The sequence below is a fragment of the Lipophrys pholis genome, assembly GCF_963383615.2.
Source record: "Lipophrys pholis genome assembly, chromosome: 14".
NCBI lineage: Eukaryota > Metazoa > Chordata > Actinopteri > Blenniiformes > Blenniidae > Lipophrys > Lipophrys pholis.
The window spans coordinates 5,574,851-5,595,147 of record NC_137633.1 but is presented as its reverse complement, the minus strand read 5'-3'; the positions used below and the strand labels follow the sequence as shown (position 1 = coordinate 5,595,147).

The 20,297-nt window shown below is 40.0% G+C and overlaps 3 protein-coding genes across 5 annotated transcripts; 2 read left to right on the top strand and 1 right to left on the bottom strand.

The window, feature by feature from the left end:
- Positions 1–4,241: 4,241 nt before the first annotated feature.
- Positions 4,242–6,984, top strand: LOC308119970 (interferon-inducible GTPase 5-like). The gene is made up of 3 exons (XM_080480300.1): positions 4,242–4,328; positions 4,679–5,257; positions 5,553–6,984. Exons 2-3 carry the CDS (start codon positions 4,693–4,695, stop codon positions 6,188–6,190), a joined length of 1,203 nt encoding a protein of 400 aa, XP_080336426.1. The 5' UTR covers positions 4,242–4,328; positions 4,679–4,692; the 3' UTR covers positions 6,191–6,984.
- A 2,333-nt stretch (positions 6,985–9,317) lies between these two features.
- Positions 9,318–12,021, top strand: gdf7 (growth differentiation factor 7; the record flags this gene model as incomplete). Its single annotated transcript, XM_080479828.1, has 2 exons — positions 9,318–9,555; positions 11,090–12,021. The coding sequence occupies 2 exons, from the start codon at positions 9,318–9,320 to the stop codon at positions 12,019–12,021; spliced, it is 1,170 nt and encodes a 389-aa protein (XP_080335954.1).
- A 695-nt stretch (positions 12,022–12,716) lies between these two features.
- ldah (lipid droplet associated hydrolase) lies at positions 12,717–18,435 on the bottom strand. 3 transcript variants are annotated; one of them, XM_080479486.1, is made up of 7 exons: positions 18,337–18,435; positions 17,159–17,304; positions 16,697–16,831; positions 16,437–16,606; positions 14,972–15,212; positions 14,503–14,585; positions 12,717–14,421 (listed from the first exon to the last, which is right to left on the bottom strand). In XM_080479486.1, the coding sequence occupies exons 2-7, from the start codon at positions 17,286–17,288 to the stop codon at positions 14,233–14,235; spliced, it is 948 nt and encodes a 315-aa protein (XP_080335612.1). In that variant the 5' UTR covers positions 17,289–17,304; positions 18,337–18,435; the 3' UTR covers positions 12,717–14,232. The 3 variants fall into 3 exon arrangements, with proteins under 3 accessions (XP_080335612.1, XP_080335613.1, XP_080335614.1); XM_080479487.1 differs by having other exon boundaries at positions 13,230–14,421; positions 17,181–17,304; XM_080479488.1 differs by having other exon boundaries at positions 13,230–14,421; positions 16,697–16,803; positions 18,337–18,422.
- Positions 18,436–20,297: the final 1,862 nt, after the last annotated feature.

Genomic DNA, 20,297 nt, shown 5'->3' with positions numbered 1-20,297 from the left:
TTCTTGTGAAACTTGTAATATATTTTGTTGTGTTTATAGTTTAATCGTTAAAATTACACTTTACATTATAACTATTCTTTATAGTCAGTCTGATCATGTGACAGCTGTCAGTGAAAAGCATAACCATGTTGGAAACGTACACAGGACCAAAGCAACTGTTATCATTCATTATTATACCAACGACTCCAGAGGAGACAGATTGACGAAAGCAACTCTGAACAAAACAGCAACCACTGACTCTGTCAGTCATTTAACTGATGATCCACCACCACACAGCATTCCCAAATATCAACAGCAACTGTGCAAGTGTAAACAACATTTACATAAGATGTACTACTACTACTACTACTACTACTACTACTTATTATAATTATTATCATTATTATATTTTATTTATTTAACCGTTTACCATACTGACTGTGTTATAGTGGGGGTATCAGTTCTGCCTGAGTACATTTGGTGGTGTTGGTGCGCCACCTACTGGCAGCAGGATTGGAGTTACTGTCCTGACAAATGGGGCCATGAGAGAAAGGTGTGTCTTCAAATAGCATAAATTAATGTACATGTGCTAATTCCTGTTAACTGACATTTATCTGAGGGATTCGTGTTTTGTGAGTTAAAGTCCAGCAGGTGTCACTGTTGACTATGTACATTTATGTCACTTGTTCAATATGAATATGTTTTATTGTGTTTTGATTTGAGATATTTCATTTTGTCGCGATCATTCTCTGGTCCATTGGTTTGATATTTGTGACTTTCTTGTTGTAGGACTCAACACACAAACAAACCAAAATAGAAATGAGCTGTGGTTAAAGTTGTGTCAAGGAAGTTTGTCGACCACGACTAATGCAAGATATAGATTAATCCATTATAACCTTCTTCACCAACTCTATATCACACCAAAGATATAAACCTGAGCGACCAGACACGTGTTGGATGTGGTACAGAAGAGGACTCAATTATGCACTGCACCTGGTCATGTACGAAGCTTGATACTGTTTGGCAGGACTTTAGTGACGTCACAACAAAACTTGCAAGATTTGCCTTCCCACTGGACCCACAAATCTGCCGACTGGGGAACTTTACAACAATCAAAGCACATTTTCTGAACATTAGAAGTGAAGATCAGCCAGGCCTGTACAGGAACATGGGGCTCCTTCAGTTAGTAGTAGCTTCTTAAACTTTACAAACTAAAGAGAAGTAATGATGCTTATGCAAGTTATTATTAGAGACAGTGTGCCAAAGATCCAATTGATGGATCATATTGGGATAATGCAGGATTATCACCTCTGTCAGACATAATGGTATTGTTCATTCTGATCTTTGTACATTCAGTAGATTGGTTCAAGTCCTATTTTGGACTTTAAATGGAGAAAATGAAAAAGAATAATAATAAGGGAGGAGTCCATTCTTTCATGCTTACTGTGACATCCTGAATACTGATTAATAAAGTTCAATCTTAAGGTTAAAATGCATGGACTCATTTTTCATCATTTCCAAGTTAATATGTTCCTGATTTCCTTAATATGAGAAGGGTGTCTTGGAAACTTACTTCATGTGATCTTAGACAGAAGTGCCTGGCTCAAAGACACCACAGGTTCCTCACAAAAAAGAAATAGAAATTTTCAAATGGTTGATAGTTGAATATTGCCTGATATATCCCCCTGACTCCATGTTTTCTTTTGCCCTGACGGTGCTGGATTTTGTGTGTAGTTACCTCTCAGATTCACCCTCTTGTCCGTACAACTGTCCTCAATTTGCTCAATAACCGTCTGAACAATCAAAACTAATTAGTTGGTTCTTGGTGAAAAGGTCAAACTCTTCTAATCGTTGCTTCCTGATGCTCAAAGTGGCTGCCAGTGCAAAAACCAAGCTGCACCTGATCCCACTGCCCTAGAATACCATGTATTATTCTTACCAGGAAAGAATATTGTGTTTCCTCACAGTGATCCAGGAGTGCAAAGAGGTTTTAGCAAAGCATAACATGAATAGTGATGAGAATGAAGAAAAGCTGGACATAGTCACTTAGGATTTGATCCACAACAATACTCAAACACCGCGTTGGCAGACCATGAAATTATCTTCTGCTCTATAAATGTTACAGGACGTCTCAGTGTCATTCACCCAGCTCGGCCCAGACGATCTGAAACATCCCAGAAATCCAGGGTTTGATCTCAGGAAACAGAGTTTGTGCTTGAATTTCTGCTATTGATACTTGAAGGACGTTGCTCAACAAACGCGATGACACAACACTCCTCTGGCACATTACAAGGGTGAAACACTGTCAGCATGTCGTGGTGACTTGCAGCCAAATCAGGTATTCTGTTTTTTTTGGTTTTAGTCGCTCACGACTGAGTGTCAACCGGGAAGAAAGAAACCAAAAGTGATGATAAAAATGTTGAAAGAGATGCAGAGGAAGCAGCAGCACGCTCTCATTGCATGGCATGCCAGCACGGTTTGGGAAGGATTGTACAACCAGGGCGTGGCTGAGCCAGCACCAGACCTCCCACAGTGCACATTTTTGTCTCTTCACCATATTTGAATGAGAAATGAAAACAATCAAAGTTGGAGAAGTTGGAGAAGTTGGAGCAGCAGTGTGTGAGGACGTGTTTGTGCAGAACTCCTGACTGGAATGACCCTTTTTAAAGAATCATACTTTTATAAGTTAACTTCAGACAGACCGTTCTTGCCTCTGACAAGTGGACAACACCAGGATATCGTTCTGACAGTATCACCTTTTCATGACTGAACAACAAAATGTCTAAAGGAAAGCGCCACAAGAAAGAGGCCGCTGCTGAAGCCACGTCTGTAAATGAGGACTGGGTCCAGACGGAATTATTATCCGACCCTCGACCAACACTTACATCATCCTTAATACACGACTGTAGTATTTTGACTAAAAGCATTATTGCAGGTATTTTCTAATATCAAATAAACATTACTTTCTTCCATCTGGGTTTGACAATGAATTTCAATATTGGCATAGAAACAGGAAGAAACAGCTGCATTGCTGATTCAAGTTCAAACTCCACCCAACATGAACATCCTGCCACACACATGATTTCCAGATAAGGAAAGGACAGATTCCAGAAACATAAACACGCACGCACGCACGCACGCACACACACACACACACACACACACACAGACACACAGACACACACACACACACAGGACGGTGTTTCTGCTCCAGTTTCTGCTCTGTTGAGGGAATCCGAGTGAGTTATGATCGGTCTCATTTTTATTTACGGTAATGGAAAAGATTTCTCTCAAAAACAGAATGAACTATACTAATGAAGTTGAATTTCAAGATCTGTGTTTGTGTATCTGTGTTCATGTGTGAGACCCAACATGAACATCCTGTCACACACCATATAAGGAAGGGGCAGACTCCAGCAGCCCGCCTGCGCGCGCGCGCGCGCACACACACACACACACACACACACACACACACACACACACACCGAACAAAGGCACAATGGTAATGGGAACATTTTCAGTGTATTTAATTATCATATTTGACTAATTAAACTTTTCATTTTCCAATACAATTTGACATTTTTCACAATTCCTTCTATATTTTCTTCCTTTTGACATTATTCCTAATAAATCAAATTCATTCTTACCCTTTTTTCCCCCTAATGAGCTGTCAGTTGATACAAGTAGAATGAACAAATATGGAATTTTCCCCCAAATTGTGGTTCGATCAAATAATATGAGGATATATCAAACATCCTAAACACGTGAAAAGTATCACCACGTTTATGATCAGTGTCCTATATCCTGATTCTTGGTGCTACCAGCATCCACAGCTCTCCACCACCATGTCCTCGTAATGCTTGTAGACCACGTTGCTCCAAGTCATAAACACACAAAGAGGAAGTTGCATGAGTTTCGGATCAAGCATGAAGACGTTAGAATGAACCATTGTTCGACTCCGTGTAGTTCCGTGTGTGTGTGTGTGTGTGTGTGTGTGTGCGTCACCCTTCTTACTTACCTAGACTACAATCCTCAGCTCAGACATTTTGTGACTGTCTTGCGATTCTATATTAAATCTTTGTGAGTTAAATATTCTGCAACTGCTATTATTATTCTTATCATACAATTTTATTATACAATTATTTAATTTATTTGTTTATTAAATGTTTGGTTCTTGGTTCCATGGTGACAGGCGGGGCCTGCCTCAGGTGACTGGGCATTACTGTGGTATAAAGCCAATTTCTCAACGTGAAACTAGAAGGCTCCTCAGTGTCTAGCTGATAAGATCCCTTTCTTCCCTGTCAGGACGGTGTTTCTGCTCCAGCTTCTGCTCTGTGGAGGAAATCCAAGTGAGTTCTAATCTGTCTCATTTTGAATTTATTGAACAGATTTCTCTCAAAAAAACAGAATAAACTATGCTAATGAAGTTGAATTTAAAGATCTGTGTTTGTGTATCTGTGTTTATGTGTGAGTGAGAGAGAGAGGTAGATTATTTTTAAATATTAAAATCTGAAGAATTAAATGTCCATTTAAAATTTTTCAAATGATATACATTTGCAGTTACACTGCATGAAGACATAATTGAGTTTGTCATGAATCTATCGAGGTTCAGGACTTCACTTTGTTAAATTGTTCAAATCAAAACTGTATATCCTTCTTTGTTTAACCAGAAAATGATGGTTATTTCTATGTTTCTCAGCTTCTAGGACAGCCATGGATAATCAATACGACGTGATTACGGGTGACGAACTCAAGGAAATTCAAGAAGCAATAAAGAAAAGTCCTGCTGAAGGAGTTGAACTGGTCAAAGTGTATTTAGATAAGAAGGAGAACACTCCACTAAACATTGCCATCACTGGAGAATGTGGCTCTGGAAAATCCAGCTTTATTAATGCTTTCAGAGGCATTGAAGACGGCGATGAAGGAGCCGCCCCAACTGGAGTTGTTGAAACCACCAAAGAGGTTAAAGCGTATCCTCATCCCAGCCTCCCCAATGTCATATTATGGGATCTCCCTGGTGTTGGCACAACCAAGTTCCCAGCTGATAAGTACTTGGAGCTGGTTGGATTTGAGAAGTTTGACTTCTTCATCATCATCTCAGCCTCTCGCTTCAAAGAAAACGACGTGAAACTCGCTCTGGAGATCAACAGGATGGGGAAAAAGTTCTACTTTCTCCGTTCGCAGATCGACATTGATTTATCCAAGGCAAAAAGAAGTCAGAAGAGCAATTTCAACAGAAAGAAGACTCTCGAAGTCATCAGAGAAGACTGCATTAAAGGTAAGTACTCTTTTTAAATTACTAAGTAGAGAGTATTGTGTTCATGTTTCACCAGAGAATCCGTCCAGAGTGTACCCTGCCATTGCCTATTGTAAATAGGTCTCAGCCCTGCACAACCTGGGTTGGATGAAGTGGTAGAGATGATGATGGTGCAACTTCAAGGCAGACATTACCTGACAAATACAATTAAAAAGCAACATAACTGAGAATAAATGCATTTTAAATTTTAGTTTCAGTCTTTTTTCTCTTCAAATCTTTCCAACAAGATGATTGTCTGTTTCTTTGACACCTGCAGGTCTTCGTGATCAAGGCTTTGAGGCTCCACAGGTCTTCCTGGTGTCCAGCATTAAGTCCGACCTCTTTGATTTCCACTTGTTACAGGAGACATTAGAGAGAGAACTTCCTCGACACAAGAGTAATGCTTTTCTCTATGCAATGCCCAATATCAGCATGGAGATAATCAAGAAGAAGAAAGATGCTTACCAAGCACAAATCAAATATTATGTGCTTCTATCTTCAGCTGTAGCAGCCGTACCGATCCCTGGACTTTCTACTGCTGTTGATCTGACCTTGGTGGCATGTCTTGTCACAAAATATGTCTTCGGGTTTGGGCTTGATGTGAATTCACTGAAGAGGCTTGCTGCCTCCTCAGGTGTACCATACTCTGACCTGGTTTCTGTCATTACTTCACAACTGGGAGCAACAGAAATCACCCCTGACCTCATTCAGAAGCTGTTGACCCCACTTGCAATGGTAGCAGTATTAATGGCTGCAGAGGAAGTTTCCAGACTCCTCCTTTTTATTGGGATCCCAATAGCAATGTGCCTCTCTGGTTATACCACTTACAAAATTCTGAATTATTTGCTCGACCTGATTGCTGCTGATGCTCAGAAAGTGTTTGAAAAGGCTGTTAAAAAAAACACTGAAGTGTGATTCTGTGTCACAGGTCAAAGTCGTGTTCACTCCTGTTTTTCTGAGCAGATTAAATAGGAGTTAATTACGAGTGTAACACAAGAGTATGAGCTGAATATCTGTGTGGACTGTATGTAATGTAAGGGCTCCTCATTTATCGCAGCAAAGATTTATGTATTAGTGTAATCTTAAACATCAACACCTTTTACAAGTAATGTTGACAGTGGGTGACAATCATTTAAACATCTATACCAGCATAACAATCAGATGTATATTATCAAAGTCTTCACTGACCTCTTGTGGTCATATTGAGGTTGTACAACAAGATATTATTCATTTTTCAATCATTGTTTTTCTTTGTTCTTAGTTTCCTGTTGAAATTTGCAAGCAGTCGTGTAACAAAAGTATATTTTTTGTTTTGTTGTCGTTTATGTTATTAGTTTGGTTGAAGAGACGTTGAGTTGTTTTATGAGGCTTGATGGAGATTTATTGCGTTCATGTGGGCACATTGAGGATCTACAACAGTAATCATTCAGATTTTGATGATTTCTCTCACTTTTTAATGAATACTGTTGCGGGGAGGGGGGGGGGCACAAAGGATCATGGGAAATGCTTGTAATTTTGTTTATGAGTTGCTCTAGTTACATTTCAGTTGAACTGTTAAAGTCAGTTATAGTTTGTGTATTTGTGTGTCTTTTCTTACATAGGATTTACGTGCATTGCGTCACACCCTCAGCCAAGGTAAGGTGGCTGTTGAGGACACCCCTCGGAGCGGAGCAAGTGAAAATGATTTCAAAATAAAGGCATTTTCGAGTAAAACAGCTCATCCCTTGTTCCTGTATGCGCACTGCCGGCGCTACGTTGGTGTCAGAACTCGAATCAGGATGGAATCTCCTAAGGAACACATCCCTCTCAAGATGCAGCTTGCTGCAGCAAAGAGACAGTAGCCTGGATAGCCAAAGAGTGGAGGATGCCTCGTCGCCTGTGAGCTGCGAGCTGGCCGCCCAGAGGCAGCGCGAATGGCTGAAGACGGTGACAGTGAGGTCCCTGCCGCGTTCCGGCCCCAGGCTTCTGCACCAAAAGCGGTGATAAAGCTGCGGAAATATGATGCCACAAACCTTGTTCCTGTATGCGTACCGCCGGCTCTACAACACTTTAGCTTTCAGCAAGACTTTTTACCTAAAAATAGAATCAAATATTAAGAGTACTCGTTTTTTATTCACATATTTCGCGCATGGGGTGTTATTACATTAGGATAGATAGATAACCTAGATAGACAAAAATCATTTGTAAACAGCTGACATTTTACTGTAAAGCTATTATTGCAATCATCCAATCACCTACAGTGGCTTTATTCATCTTTTTTGTGGGGTCTAATAAAGCTGCCAAAGGGTCCTAGACATTTATATCACAAGGAGCACCATTACTACACACACTGACAGCGATATGGCTACTTTAGAGCCACCAGTTAGACTTAGACTCAACATATTGGTAGAAAATGAGGACAAAGAAACTATATTAGTATAACAGGAATAAGGCAGTTGCAATTACTGAGGTTTCAGTGACCTGAGTGGGGTTAGAATTTGTCCATATTTCCTACTTATAATACAATGGTGGATGGTTCCTTCAGACAGAACCATGATCTGGTTAAAGCTCAATGTGACTTCTATAGCAGCAGAATAGTTTGTGCATTATATTGACATGTCTGTATGATTTGTGTGCATGCTCCTGGCTGCAGAGCTATACGTGGACATATTTCAGTTGGGAGGAGCTACAAGTGTCACCCAAATATATTACTTGTGAAACTTGTAATAGATGTTGTGTTTACTGTTTAATCTTTATAATTACACTTTACAAGATAACTATACTTTATAGTTAGTCTGATCATGTGACAGCCGTCAGTGAAAAGCATACTCATGTTCGGAACACACACAGGACCAAAGCAACAGTGGAATTTAAACAATGAAAGAACAGCCACCACCCACAGTTATCAATCATTATTATACCAACGACTCCAGAGGAGACAGATTGACTAAAGTAATGCTGAACAAATCAGCAACCAATGACACTGTCGTTCATTTAGCAGATGATCCACCACCACACTGCATTCCCAAATATCAACAGCGACTGTGCAAGTGTAAACCAAATTTGATCTACTACTTCTACTTCTACTACTACTACTACTACTACTACTACTACTACTAATAAAAATAATAATAATTTTAATCAAGTGTTTTTTTAAACCGTTTACCAACTAATTGTATCAGAGTGGGTGTATCAGTTCTGGCTGAGTCCATTTGGTGGTGTTGGTGCGCCACCTAGTGGCTGCAAGACTGGAGTTACTGTCCTGACAAATGGGGCCACGAGAGTCGTGTGTCGTCAAATAGCATAAATTAATGTATTTAATACCTGTTAATTGCCATTGATCTGAGGGATTGGTGTTTTGTAGGTTAAAGTCCAGCAGGTGTCACTGTTGTTTAGGTAGATTTATGTGGATATGTTGTATCCTGTTTTAATCAACATCATAATCCAGAGTGTCATTTAACCAACACTCAGAAACGAGTCTAGTTCTCTGTTTGTCCTCACCTACAAATGAGTTAAAGTGATCTAATTAAAGTGAAATGAAACGTTTTTGTTATTACGGTGTGAATGATTTGCAGAGACTGTTGTGTTTTAAGTTGTAGACATGTAGGTCCATTACCATCCAACTTCTAAATCCGAGAGCTCAGAGGCCGACTTAATTCACATTAAGGTGGACAACACTACACTTTCAGGTCGCAGCCAAAATATTATTTCTCACCTGAGGTATCGCAGGAATTATTTCATTCTTCAGGCAATTTTCTTTTAAAACTAGTTATCTATGGTTTAAAATCACGCAGCCGTAATTAATCGAGAATGCATCAAAGATGCGACATGTGATCTGTAGGTTGGCTGCTCTTGTGAGAAGGAGAGAGAAAAAAATCAACACCTCTGACATTAATCCAAAATCGGGTTTCATGTCAGGGGCGCGGGGAGGGCGGTGTGCGCACGTGCACCTGTCCACAGGTCGGCCGGCCTATGAAGAGCGTCATGATCATCATGTCAGCCAGTTTATCGCACTGGGATCCTCGGATCTCGCAGTCCCACCTGTGGCTTCGCACCTGACGCGATGACTGTGCGTCAGACGGCCGCTCGGACTGCGGCCTCTCTGCTCTGCGTCGCGCTGTGCGTCATGGCGCAGTGGAGCGCAGCCGCGCGCACCGGCGCGGGGAGGAGAGACCGCGCGTTCAACGGCACCGTGTTTCTCCACGACTACATGATGTTCCTGTACCGGACGCTGTCCACGCTGCTGCCCAAGGACACGGGCTTTGCCAACACGGTGACGAGCTTTGTGGACCAAGGGAAAGGTTAGAGGACCGTTTCTTGAAGTGCGTTTTTAAAAAGAAGACACTTAAGTTTAGAATTATACAACGAATCTTCTATAATCACTTCATGGTTTGATTTGGTTTTAAACTATTGTGATAACTACTATAAGAAATGAAGCCATAAAAAAATTAACTATAAACAGCAAAGAGATGTCAATGGAATAGACAAAGAATATGCCTTCATGCAATGGAAATAATGAACTCTTCATTTAAACAACTATTCAAAGAGCAAAGTTCACAAAGCGGCGAAATAGTAAAATAAAATGTATTTACTTTGCAATGTCAACTTAAGTTGCCAAAAAAGATAGATGGAAAAACCAGATAAGTCATTAATTAAATGTGAAATGAAAATTAAATGAACTGAAAGGAAAGGAATTATATAAATAAATGAAAACCACCAGAATGTATCAAAGTGCATCTCAGGCAGCAATTTCAAATAAGTAAATCATGTCAGCTTCATGTCTGAAGGGCCGTCATTTCATGCTCTTAATATGTGCAATCCTGTTTGTGATTTTACTCTCTTAATGTGAAGATTCTTTGTATTACTTTGGCAAGTTATATTTATGTGGGACACAGTTATGCATATAACAGTAAATACTTCTCTTCAAAGCCCCGATGTCACAAATAGAATATTTTGTACTGATGCCTCTTTTTCCCCCCTTTTTCTACTGAAATGTATTTCAGAATGTCATACCTCCATGAGATCAGATTTGGCCTGTCCTGGTATAATAGCCTCATGTGTTGTGGTGACACTGTTTTTCTCTTAGTGGTCAGAGATTGATTGGTAAAAATCAAAAATTACAGAATCTACTTCGAGTGATGAAATGTTAAAATCTTTATGCAAAGGGAAAAAAGAAAGAAACCCTTATTGGTGTACAATGCCTTGAAAACGTTGTTGGTGGTTATGTTCAAATACATTACTGTTGTTACTGTAAACTGTCAGTGTGGCTACAGCAGCTTTGAGGATGTAACAGGTATAAAGTATAGAGATATAGAGAAGTTATTAAGTAAAAAACCATCAGAAACTTACATTATACTTATAAATGAAAAACCTAATTGTAGTACACATTACCTGTCCCGGGGAGCCGCAGTCCTGCAGGATTAAAACATAATTAGGGTCCAACACAGTTGATATGAATGAACGAGTCATCCTCAGCCAAGTTTAGCAAACAACCTACTGATTCAAGTGTTGAAATATTGTGCAGCCTTACTATGTGGTGATGCTGTTGGCACCATTTTGCTTCATAGCACGGATCTTCACGGTCAGAAAAAGCTTGCAAAGCAAGACAATTCTGTGTGGAGTTTCTTTTGGTAGCCTGACCTCCTTCCACAATCTAAAGACAAAGTGTTTTTCTCTAGATTGGCTGAAGTTATGAGTGTTTCAGCCCCGGACTAGCGGGTCCCTGATACATGAGAGGTGGGAAAGGTCCCTCCGTGGATAAGGCAGCTAAAGAAGACAGATGGTTGAGGTATTAATGAATCGAGAGGTTTTATGGTTTCTCCCTTTCATTTGCAGATCTCCCATCGTGGGAGAGTGGTCAGCGCTACATCTTTGACTTGTCCAGCCTGGTGAGGGTGGAGGAGCTGGTGGAGGCCGAGCTGAGAATCCTCAGGGAGCCCCCGACCGACCTCCTGACTGCCCTCACAACTGGGGGTAACCTTTACAACATCCGCCTGTACTCCTGCTCTCCGGAGGGCACGTCGGAAGGACAGCTACTGGACTCCAGAACCGTGGAGGTTCTGGACGGTGGCCTTCCCAGGTGGGAGGTGTTTGACGTGTGGTCCAGCATGAAGGTCCGACTAAGGAATCCCACCGATCCGCCGCAGGCATGCTTCCACCTCCTGGCCACATCTGAACTTACCAACGAAGTGGCCGACCCGCTGCTCCTGGGGCTTGGCCGGCACGCTCGGCTGCCGCAGGAGAAAGCCTTGCTGGTGACCTTCCTTCACACGGACACCAGTGGGAATCTGTTCACCGAGATTGTGGAGAAGAGGCTTCCGATACCTCAGGAACCTGTCCCAGCGCGCGAAAAGAAGAAGCGGGGCCACGGCCACAGAGCCATGTCCAAGCGGTCATTCGGCGCGTCGCCGGGGAGAAGGGGAGCAGCTGGAAGGAGATCCGGCCGCAGGAGGACCCGCTGCAGCCGAAAACCCCTCCGCGTGAACTTTAAAGATCTGGGCTGGGACGACTGGATCATTGCCCCCCTGGACTACGAGGCGCACCACTGCGAGGGGGTGTGCGACTTCCCCTTGCGATCCCACCTGGAGCCCACCAACCACGCCGTCATACAGACCCTCATGAACTCCATCGACCCCAATATCAGCCCGCCCAGCTGCTGTGTTCCCTCCAAGCTCAGTCCCATCAGCATCCTCTACATCGACTCAGGGAGCAACGTGGTCTACAAGCAGTACGAGGACATGGTGGTGGAGAGCTGTGGATGCTGGTAGCACCAAGAATCAGGATATAGGACACTGATCATAAACGTGGTGATACTTTTCACATGTTTAGATGTTCGATATATCCTCATATTACTTGATCGAACCACAATTTTGGGGAAAATTCCATATTTGTTCATTCTACTTGTATCAACTGACAGCTCATTAGGGGGAAAAAAATGTCAAAAACGGTAAGAATGAATTTGATTTATTAGGAATAATGTCAAAAGGAAGAAAATATAGAAGGAATTGTGAAAAATGTCAAGTTGTATTGGAAAATGAAAAGTTTAATTAGTCAAATATGATAATTAAATACACTGAAAATGTTCCCATTACCATTGTGCCTTTGTTCTGTCTGTGTGTGTGTGTGTGTGTGTGTGTGTGTGTGTGTGTGTGTGTGTGTGTGTGTGTGTGTGTGTGTGTGTGTGTGTGTGTGTGTGTGTGTGTGTGTGTGTGTGTGTGTGCGTGTGCGGGTGTGTGTGAGTGTGCGTGTTTTTTAAATGAGTCTATTAACTTAATATTTTTTATTATATTATTTATATCAACAAACTGGTATAGCGATGTTAAAAAATATCAGTAAGTTCATTGTTATTATGAGTTTTGAACTTAAAATGATGACCTTTAATTGTTAACGACGTTGAAATGTAAATAAAATGTCGATGTAATGAATGCAACACTGGAAAAGGCATTTTGGAAACTTCAGCTTTGGTGTCTGTTTAACATACTGTTTATATGCAGGGCCGGCTTGTTCCTATATAATCCCATTAACCCTTGATAGGTAATGAGGCCATACAGAGAGATAAAAAAAACAAAAAAACAACAACATACATTTACAATTATGGCCAATTTAGGATTGGAACAAGGACATTTCTTGCTGTGAGTTTAAAACTGTTGAAACATTCCGATGAACAGATCAGCATTACTCTTACTACTCTCATTACATGGGGATGATGGGATGGGGGGGGGTCTGAGGGAGGGGCTCTGTTTATGACACATTGTGTATGAAAATGGTTCATAAATAAAGATTGAATGAAAGGAGAAACATTATTGTCTTAAGTCAAGGGTCTACATGCTTGTACCAAGAACAATATGTCTAAAAGTTTTCAATAAATAACAGAAAAAAGCTAATCATCCTTGTGGCATCTTTACCTTTACGTACACATCCTGTGTCAAAACAAATGCCTAAATACCCCCCCCCCCCCCCAAAAAGGCAAGTATGTAAGTCCATGTGTTTTTATTTCATTCTCTGTATTTAACAAGAGGTAGCTCTGGTTTTTCGTGGCACCAGTAAAGACATTATAGATAAAGATGCTGGACAAGAACAAAGGAATGAATGGATTTAGAGTAGTGGTATTTAGAGTGTAGGGTTCGCCTCCTGAAGGGGCGACACAGAAAGTGAACCCCCAAAATGTTTTAAAAAAAATTCTGGTATAACAAATCCTTCAGGTGTGTTCGAAGGAAAATTGCTAAGTTTTTTTTGTATCTCGTAAGAAAAGACACTAAAATATGTGAAAACAGGAAATACAATAATTATGGCTGACAATTTGGATTTTCATTGAATATTTTGTCTTAGCAAGAACAATTATTTTTTCTTTTTCTGTTTTATCAGTGGAGAGTGTTTCCCAACCTTTTGGACTTACAATAGCTCTCAGGAAGTCTGTAATGTAATTTCTAAATTGCAAAAACCTTTACTGCAACGAGAAATGCTGGTAAACAGCCTCAACCTGACAAATATGTGAAAGCAGGGGCATTAAACAATAAGAAAAAAATGGTAGTTTACAGGTTGAATTGAGATTCTAGAGTGTCTTAAAATATGTTTTTTCTTTGACATACAAATCTGATTTTGACATCTTCAGACCAGGCAAAGCAATGAGCCCCCACATTGTGTTTCTCTGTTGTTGTTTTCTTTGTTTGTTTTCTTATTAAAGTGCTTTCCAGTTACTGCCTTCAGTTTGGAGGCTGACGCTGGTTACAAAAGACTGTTCAGAGTTGATCATTTTCTCTGTAATAAAAAGTTTTGCTCCACGGTTACCATGACAACTGCATTTAAGATTTGCACTACCTCTAAACTAATGCACGTCATTTACACAAATGAGGTACATGAATTATTCTTTACATTACTCCAAAACTAAACCATTCATTGTGAATAAGCCCCGTGGTCGCTGTGGGTAGGTTTGGCCGTCGTGTGTCTGCTGTGACAGACGCAGGAAGCCGAGAACAAACTCACGTCCTCACGTCGCCTCGGATCCACTCCGCCACCATTTTGGCGACTTCCCGCCCCGAATCCAGAACGAAGGCGTGTCGGAAACCGCTTGCACACAGTCTGAAGTCTCCGTGGGGGAAGTCCCGCTTGATGTCATGGTAATACTGCACCGGGCACCAGTGATCTGTGGCTCCATAGTAAAATATAAGCTGCAACCATAAACAAGAGTTTACTGCTCGTTTCTTCCATTCGACAAACACGGAATATGTCAATACTAAGTATTTTCTTACTTTGTTCAGATTGTCCTTGATGGTTTCATTATCTCGTTCCAGGACTTCCCTCATTTCCTGAGCTCCCATATACATGGCATTGGCTGTGAGTAGGAAAAGAAAATACACAGATTTAATCACCTTGTTCTCTAAAAATGAAATGGGACGCAAACTTGAGAGTTTCTGGAAATTAAATCCCCATTTCCACTTTCAAGGTTTGTTAGAATGTCAAATTGGCCGAGTTCCATATTTGGCTTTCAGGCTACTATTTGGTTCTCATGAGTTTGAGTGGACTGGTGACGTGTCCAGGGTCAGAGTGAGCAGGGATCGACTAACCTAATCTGACAAAAGAGTGGTACAGAAGAGTATATAAGTATGTTTTGTCGCTCGGGGGAATTATAATTGGCGGCTCCCGCTATAGCCAGCGACACAACAAGCCATTATAAACACTACAAGAGCCACTGGAGAGGAAAAACAACACACGACCCACCTGCACTGTCCCCACTGAGCAGACCCACAGTGGGCTGGAGGACAAAATGGTCCAGGGAGCGAATGCCGCCAAACACCAGTTTGATCAAACCGGCTTTGAGGCTCTCGGGCAGCAGTGAGAGCAGGAACAAGGGCAGGTAGGCCACGTAGCGCATGTGACACAACATGGGGGTCATCACCTTCCCCTGAGGAGTCTCAGCCATGCGCTCGATTGTGGGAAACAGCATGACGGCCTTCAGGACCTTCGCTCAAAAACAGAAAGAGAAGAGAGCAACAATCAGTGTGACAGACAACAAAGGAGGGGAAATATTCACCCGGAGATTTCGGGGAAACTCCCTGAATATATAAAAAGGGATTTTCATGTTATTTGATCGGCCCGCTTCAAATATAATGCGACGTGAGAGGAAGTCCAGGCTCTGCTGTTTCTGCAAAGTCAGATCTAATAAAGACACCAAATGAGTTCAAAATTTGAGAATGATTTAATATATGTACGATCTAACTGGCTGCACTGAGCTGAGCAGACGTTTGTAGGTGTTTATAACGTTTATCCAAGCCTCTTTGCTCTTTGTTTTCTACTGCTCAAAGGACATGTTCATTACAAATGTGGCACCGTTTAAAAGTAAAATAAAGGAGCTTTCCAATGAGATTCATATAAAAATCATGAAATAATGTACCAAATATATATTTCCTTACTTTTTCTACTAATTTTGGAATGATAATAACAAACCAAACCTCAAAATACACTCAACTCTGCAGCCTTCAAAACAACTCAAACCCTTATATGGCATATTATTAATCTTTGTTTGGTTCATGCTTCATTCATACATAATAACTGCAATACTGTTCATTTTCATTACGACTATCACAACTAGCAACCAATAATGTAATAATAATACGACAGTTTTGGCCATTTTAAATGCAACAATGCCAAAAAAATACATATCTTGGCAATAATGTAATTAAATTTAGTGAATGGTTATTACATTGTTGAAAAATCATTACAAATTCTTTGAACACATAATAGCTCCAGTCAATAATGTAATAATACACAACATAGGACTGCATTTGTTATTTTTTGCAAATGTTGTGCAGTTAAGTCCCAAAAGTGGAAGGTATAGTCATCATATTCATTCATTCAGGATAAATACTATGCAGCACTTTCTCATTATGGATGTACATTTCACCACATTATTCTAAGTTATTATGTTATTGGCTTAATTACTTGAGCATTTTCTGTTTTGCTATGTGCAAAATGTCCTAAGTAGCTTCCAAAGATTAATACAATCTGTTGATTGTTTAGGTTTTGGGGTTTTCGCTCTGCAACCAATAAAACTAATGAAATGATGAATTGCAGCTGAATTACTTGGAGAAGACCATTTCAATTAAGTGTGTAATTTGCCGTTTTGTTGAGACAGAAGCAACCTGTGAGTCACAAAAAAAATAAAATAAATAAAAATGAATTTCACCTTGAGTTCAGGATTCCTCTTCATTATTTCCAGAATAATGTAACAACCGATGGAGTGTCCCACCAAAACCAGGCTGGTTTCTGCGGGCACGTGTTTCCTGATGAATGCCAGCTTGTGCTCGATCTGCCCGTTCAGACCAAACACGCCGCTCTCGGCTGCCGAGGAGGCATCTGCGTTTGAGAAAAAAAAAAAGCAGCTGATTAAAATGTGTTTTGAATTTTTCCTATTGTGTGAATCAGTGGAAAAATGAGGTTCCACACCTTCTACCATGTCCATGGAGACCGGGGGCACGCAGTGGCCAGCATGGCTTACAGCCCAGACTGGGTGGCTGTATCCAAACATGCTGTGAAGCGTCTGCATGAAGGTTCTGTAGAAACCGACAACACCCGGGTTACCTGTATGCGATATGACAGAAAGAATAGCACGTTTCAAAATGTTGTGCAAGGCCACCTGTGCATCTGCAGTGGTCGCGGCTGGACTAAGTAGATTCAGCCTCATTTCAACCGGCCGCAAACAAACCAGATGTTTGCAATTCCTATTTAATTTGTGGTCTATTACAAAAAAAACTGAGGGGTAGAAAAAGGACCTCCAGTAAATTCCGAATGAATAATATGAAAGAGAAAAGTGAATAATCTGAATGTTTTTTCAGTTTTATCTTCGCAGCCTCGTCCCTATACAAATGAACTTGCCTTGCCTTATAACAGAACATTTTCACATATCACCTGGCATGATGAGAAAGAGCACCTTGTGTCCCGAGTGTAAGCGGCAGGAGCCAAATTTAAGGACTTCTGTGGCGGCTCCACAACAGAAAATGAAGTCTGTGTGCGGCTCGTCCATCCCGTCAGTCATCATGCTGTCCGTCTCTTAGCTGTCGACAAACGAGAGAAAACAAGAACTGAGACTTTAGATTCAGCATTTTCCTTAAAGTAACGTCCAGAATCAAGAGACACACACAGCTGTCAATCAAACACACTTCTGGGTTGTTTCAAGTCACTTCTTTGGATTTCAGAAAAATCTTCGAAAAGACCGGCTTTCCGTTTCAAATGAATCATGTAAATATCCTAAATAACGAGTACGTAGCACTTTCATATTATACCTTTTTTCAGTTCTGAGATGTTAGGGTTCAAACTCAAACTCACTAAAACTAATTTTGCTTAAAAAATGTTACCAAAAGTCAGTAATTTCAAAATGACCATATCTATAAGTTCTACACAAGTAATGGCAATTTACCATATTACGACCCTCCCGGGAACAAAAGCAAATAAAACTGTGTAATCCTACATTTACGTTTTTGGACAAATTGACGATTTATTTGTGGCACAATAATTTAATCCAAAGTGGCCAGTTGGAAGCTGTGTTGATTTTTCCAGAAGTGATAAACGTTTAGGCCATAAAATAACTTGAATGATGTGGTACCGTAGTTGCAGGAGCTGATAGTTTATCAGCAGGGTACAAAGGTGACGCATGTTATCGAGGTAAAAGGTTAAATAGTCTGTTCTATTAAAAAAAAACAATAAAAAACTAACTCTATTCCAGCTAATCTCAATAGTGAACTCGTAGTGAAATCAAAACATTTTTTAGATTCAATTTAAATCTTTTAAAGTATCCACCAGTGTTGTTTATACTCTTTAGGACCTAATCGTTAGTTAAAAACAGGCCCAGTATACCATTTTAAATCCATGCAAACAGCCTTTATACCCCATATGTCGGTGCTCAGATTTACAGTATGAATCCTTAATGCAGCATCTTATGTCCAGAAGACATGTGAGCAACGTTAGCACAAACACGGGCTTTAAACTCGTTAAAACGAACCAAGTAGCGGCTGACGTTTGCTTTCAAAGCCGTCGTAGGTATTTTGGTGAACACAGGAGGGAGTGAAGCTCGTCAAAGTATCGTTTACCTTATAAAAACACGTAAAAAGATGAAGTTTATCCTCCCCATTGACAGCTCGTCTGTGTGACAGAAAAGCCTGCTGCTTCCTGCTGCACTCTGATTGGTCAGCTGCGCGTAAAGCGTGTCTGCGTCATTCAATTGTTTCATGACCGCCCCCTGGTGTTCAGAAGTGTAGCTGCATAGTGAGGCTATGAAACTAAACAGTGTAAATGTATTCATCCAATTCAATCATGAATTAAAAAATAAACACAAACATAAATACAGGTAATGATGATGATATGTGTTTCCATACGCTCAAAAAGTTAGTCCTTCATCCTCCTTTACCTTCTTTCTCCCGGAGCAAGATTAAACATAGCTCGTCCTAACTTTTAACTCTGTATACTTACTCATACAATAAGTATCTAATATGAAATACTCATATTGTTATATCATATATTCTTAATTTGTCAGTTTAGTGAATATGAATAAGAATAAAAATAAGAATAAGAATAAGAATAAGAATAAGAATAAGAATAAGAATAAGAATAAGAATATATTAACTATAATAATTATGGTGAAAAAAAATAACAAGGCAAGCTAAATTCATTTCTATAGTACGATTCGGGCAAGGCAGTTCACAGTGTTAGAAGGAAATAAAGGAAATAGCATAAACAAATTAATCTTAAGCTATTAACAATATGACATAAATTAATAACAAAGCACGTAAGAAAGACATACAAGGGGGAATAGGTAATGTAAAAGCTTATGTAGACAAAGGTAACAAATTAAGCAAAACCTATTGTTCATTGGAAAGCCAAAGCAAATAGTAGTGCTTTAAGTCCTGATTTAAATGAAGTCAGTGTGTCAGCAGTCCTCATGTGTTTAGGGAATTTGTTCCACAGTTTAGGGGCATAGGAACTAAACGTTTGTTTGCCGCCTATTTCTGTACACTTAAGGAAAAGCCGCAAAAGGAAACTTTAATGTGACCCCAAACTACAGATCTAAAATAACAAAATAATGTAGAATTGACACATCTCGGTATATTTTGGATGTCTTCGGTCCCCCTCATCTTAAAAGGAGCCGAAACTATCATCATCAACGATTCACATCGCAAAAACACCAAAAAGAGGAACAGTGTTCGTTCTCTCTTCAGGTGGCGAACGAGGAGAATCTGAGTGGACTTGAGAATCGCTTTCTTGCGGCCTGTTTTACTGACCTTTAGTGAAATAATTGTGCACTGTTCTATTGCAGGCTGGTTTCTGGTGGAAAGTCAGCAGGTGAACTTCTGCAGGTGGTGACAAAGAAAGGATGTTCACCAGGGATTAGAGAGAGAGAGAGAAAAACACACATGACATTTCGACTAATAGGATACAACCTAAAGGTGCTGATGACACCTGCATGCCACAGTCTGCAGACTTTTTAATTATAACAAAAGGTCACTGTGGTGTAAAAGCAATATTTTCATTCAAAAACATAGAAGATACTGTGTTAACGAAAACTTACTTAATTGTACTTTAGGGTGTTTTCAGCCATTTTCCATCAAAGTTTTGAACAAAAACATTCATATATCAACTTATTATTAACTATTTCATTTCATTAACCAAAAGTGTGTAATTTAAATTATTAGTATTTTTTCAGTTGACTGTAGAAAATTTATTTATCTTTTTTTATTTTCAGAAAAGACAGGAACCATTGTTTTTACTGTTATATTGACATTCTTGATTACATTATTAAAAACAGACAGAACAGATTTCAATGTAACTGGCCCACTGAAAATAAATCCAATTTGCTTCTTTACTACTGCAAAAAAGATCTATTAAACAGTAAAAGAAATATATGCGATATCAGATACATTACGTTGATAATGTAAATATTGTTTTAATGCTACTACTGCAAAAAAAGAAAGGATTTTATGATGGGGAAATCGTTATAAAAGCTTATACAGTACAAAGACAAACGGCAACACAAAAGCTCTCCTTAAAATGTCAA

Bases quoted from the DNA above. Each gene is read 5' to 3' on its own strand.
- LOC308119970 (XM_080480300.1), top strand. From the start codon at position 4,693: ATGGATAATCAATACGACGTGATTACGGGTGACGAACTCAAGGAAATT. The intron at 5,258-5,552 runs GTAAGTACTCTT...TGACACCTGCAG, and splicing joins CAGAGAAGACTGCATTAAAG to GTCTTCGTGATCAAGGCTTT.
- ldah (XM_080479486.1), bottom strand. From the start codon at position 17,288: ATGATGACTGACGGGATGGACGAGCCGCACACAGACTTCATTTTCTGT. The intron at 14,586-14,971 runs GTGGGTCGTGTG...TCCTACTCACAG, and splicing joins GCTCAGTGGGGACAGTGCAG to CCAATGCCATGTATATGGGA. The intron at 14,422-14,502 runs GTAAGAAAATAC...TTATGGTTGCAG, and splicing joins TCAAGGACAATCTGAACAAA to CTTATATTTTACTATGGAGC.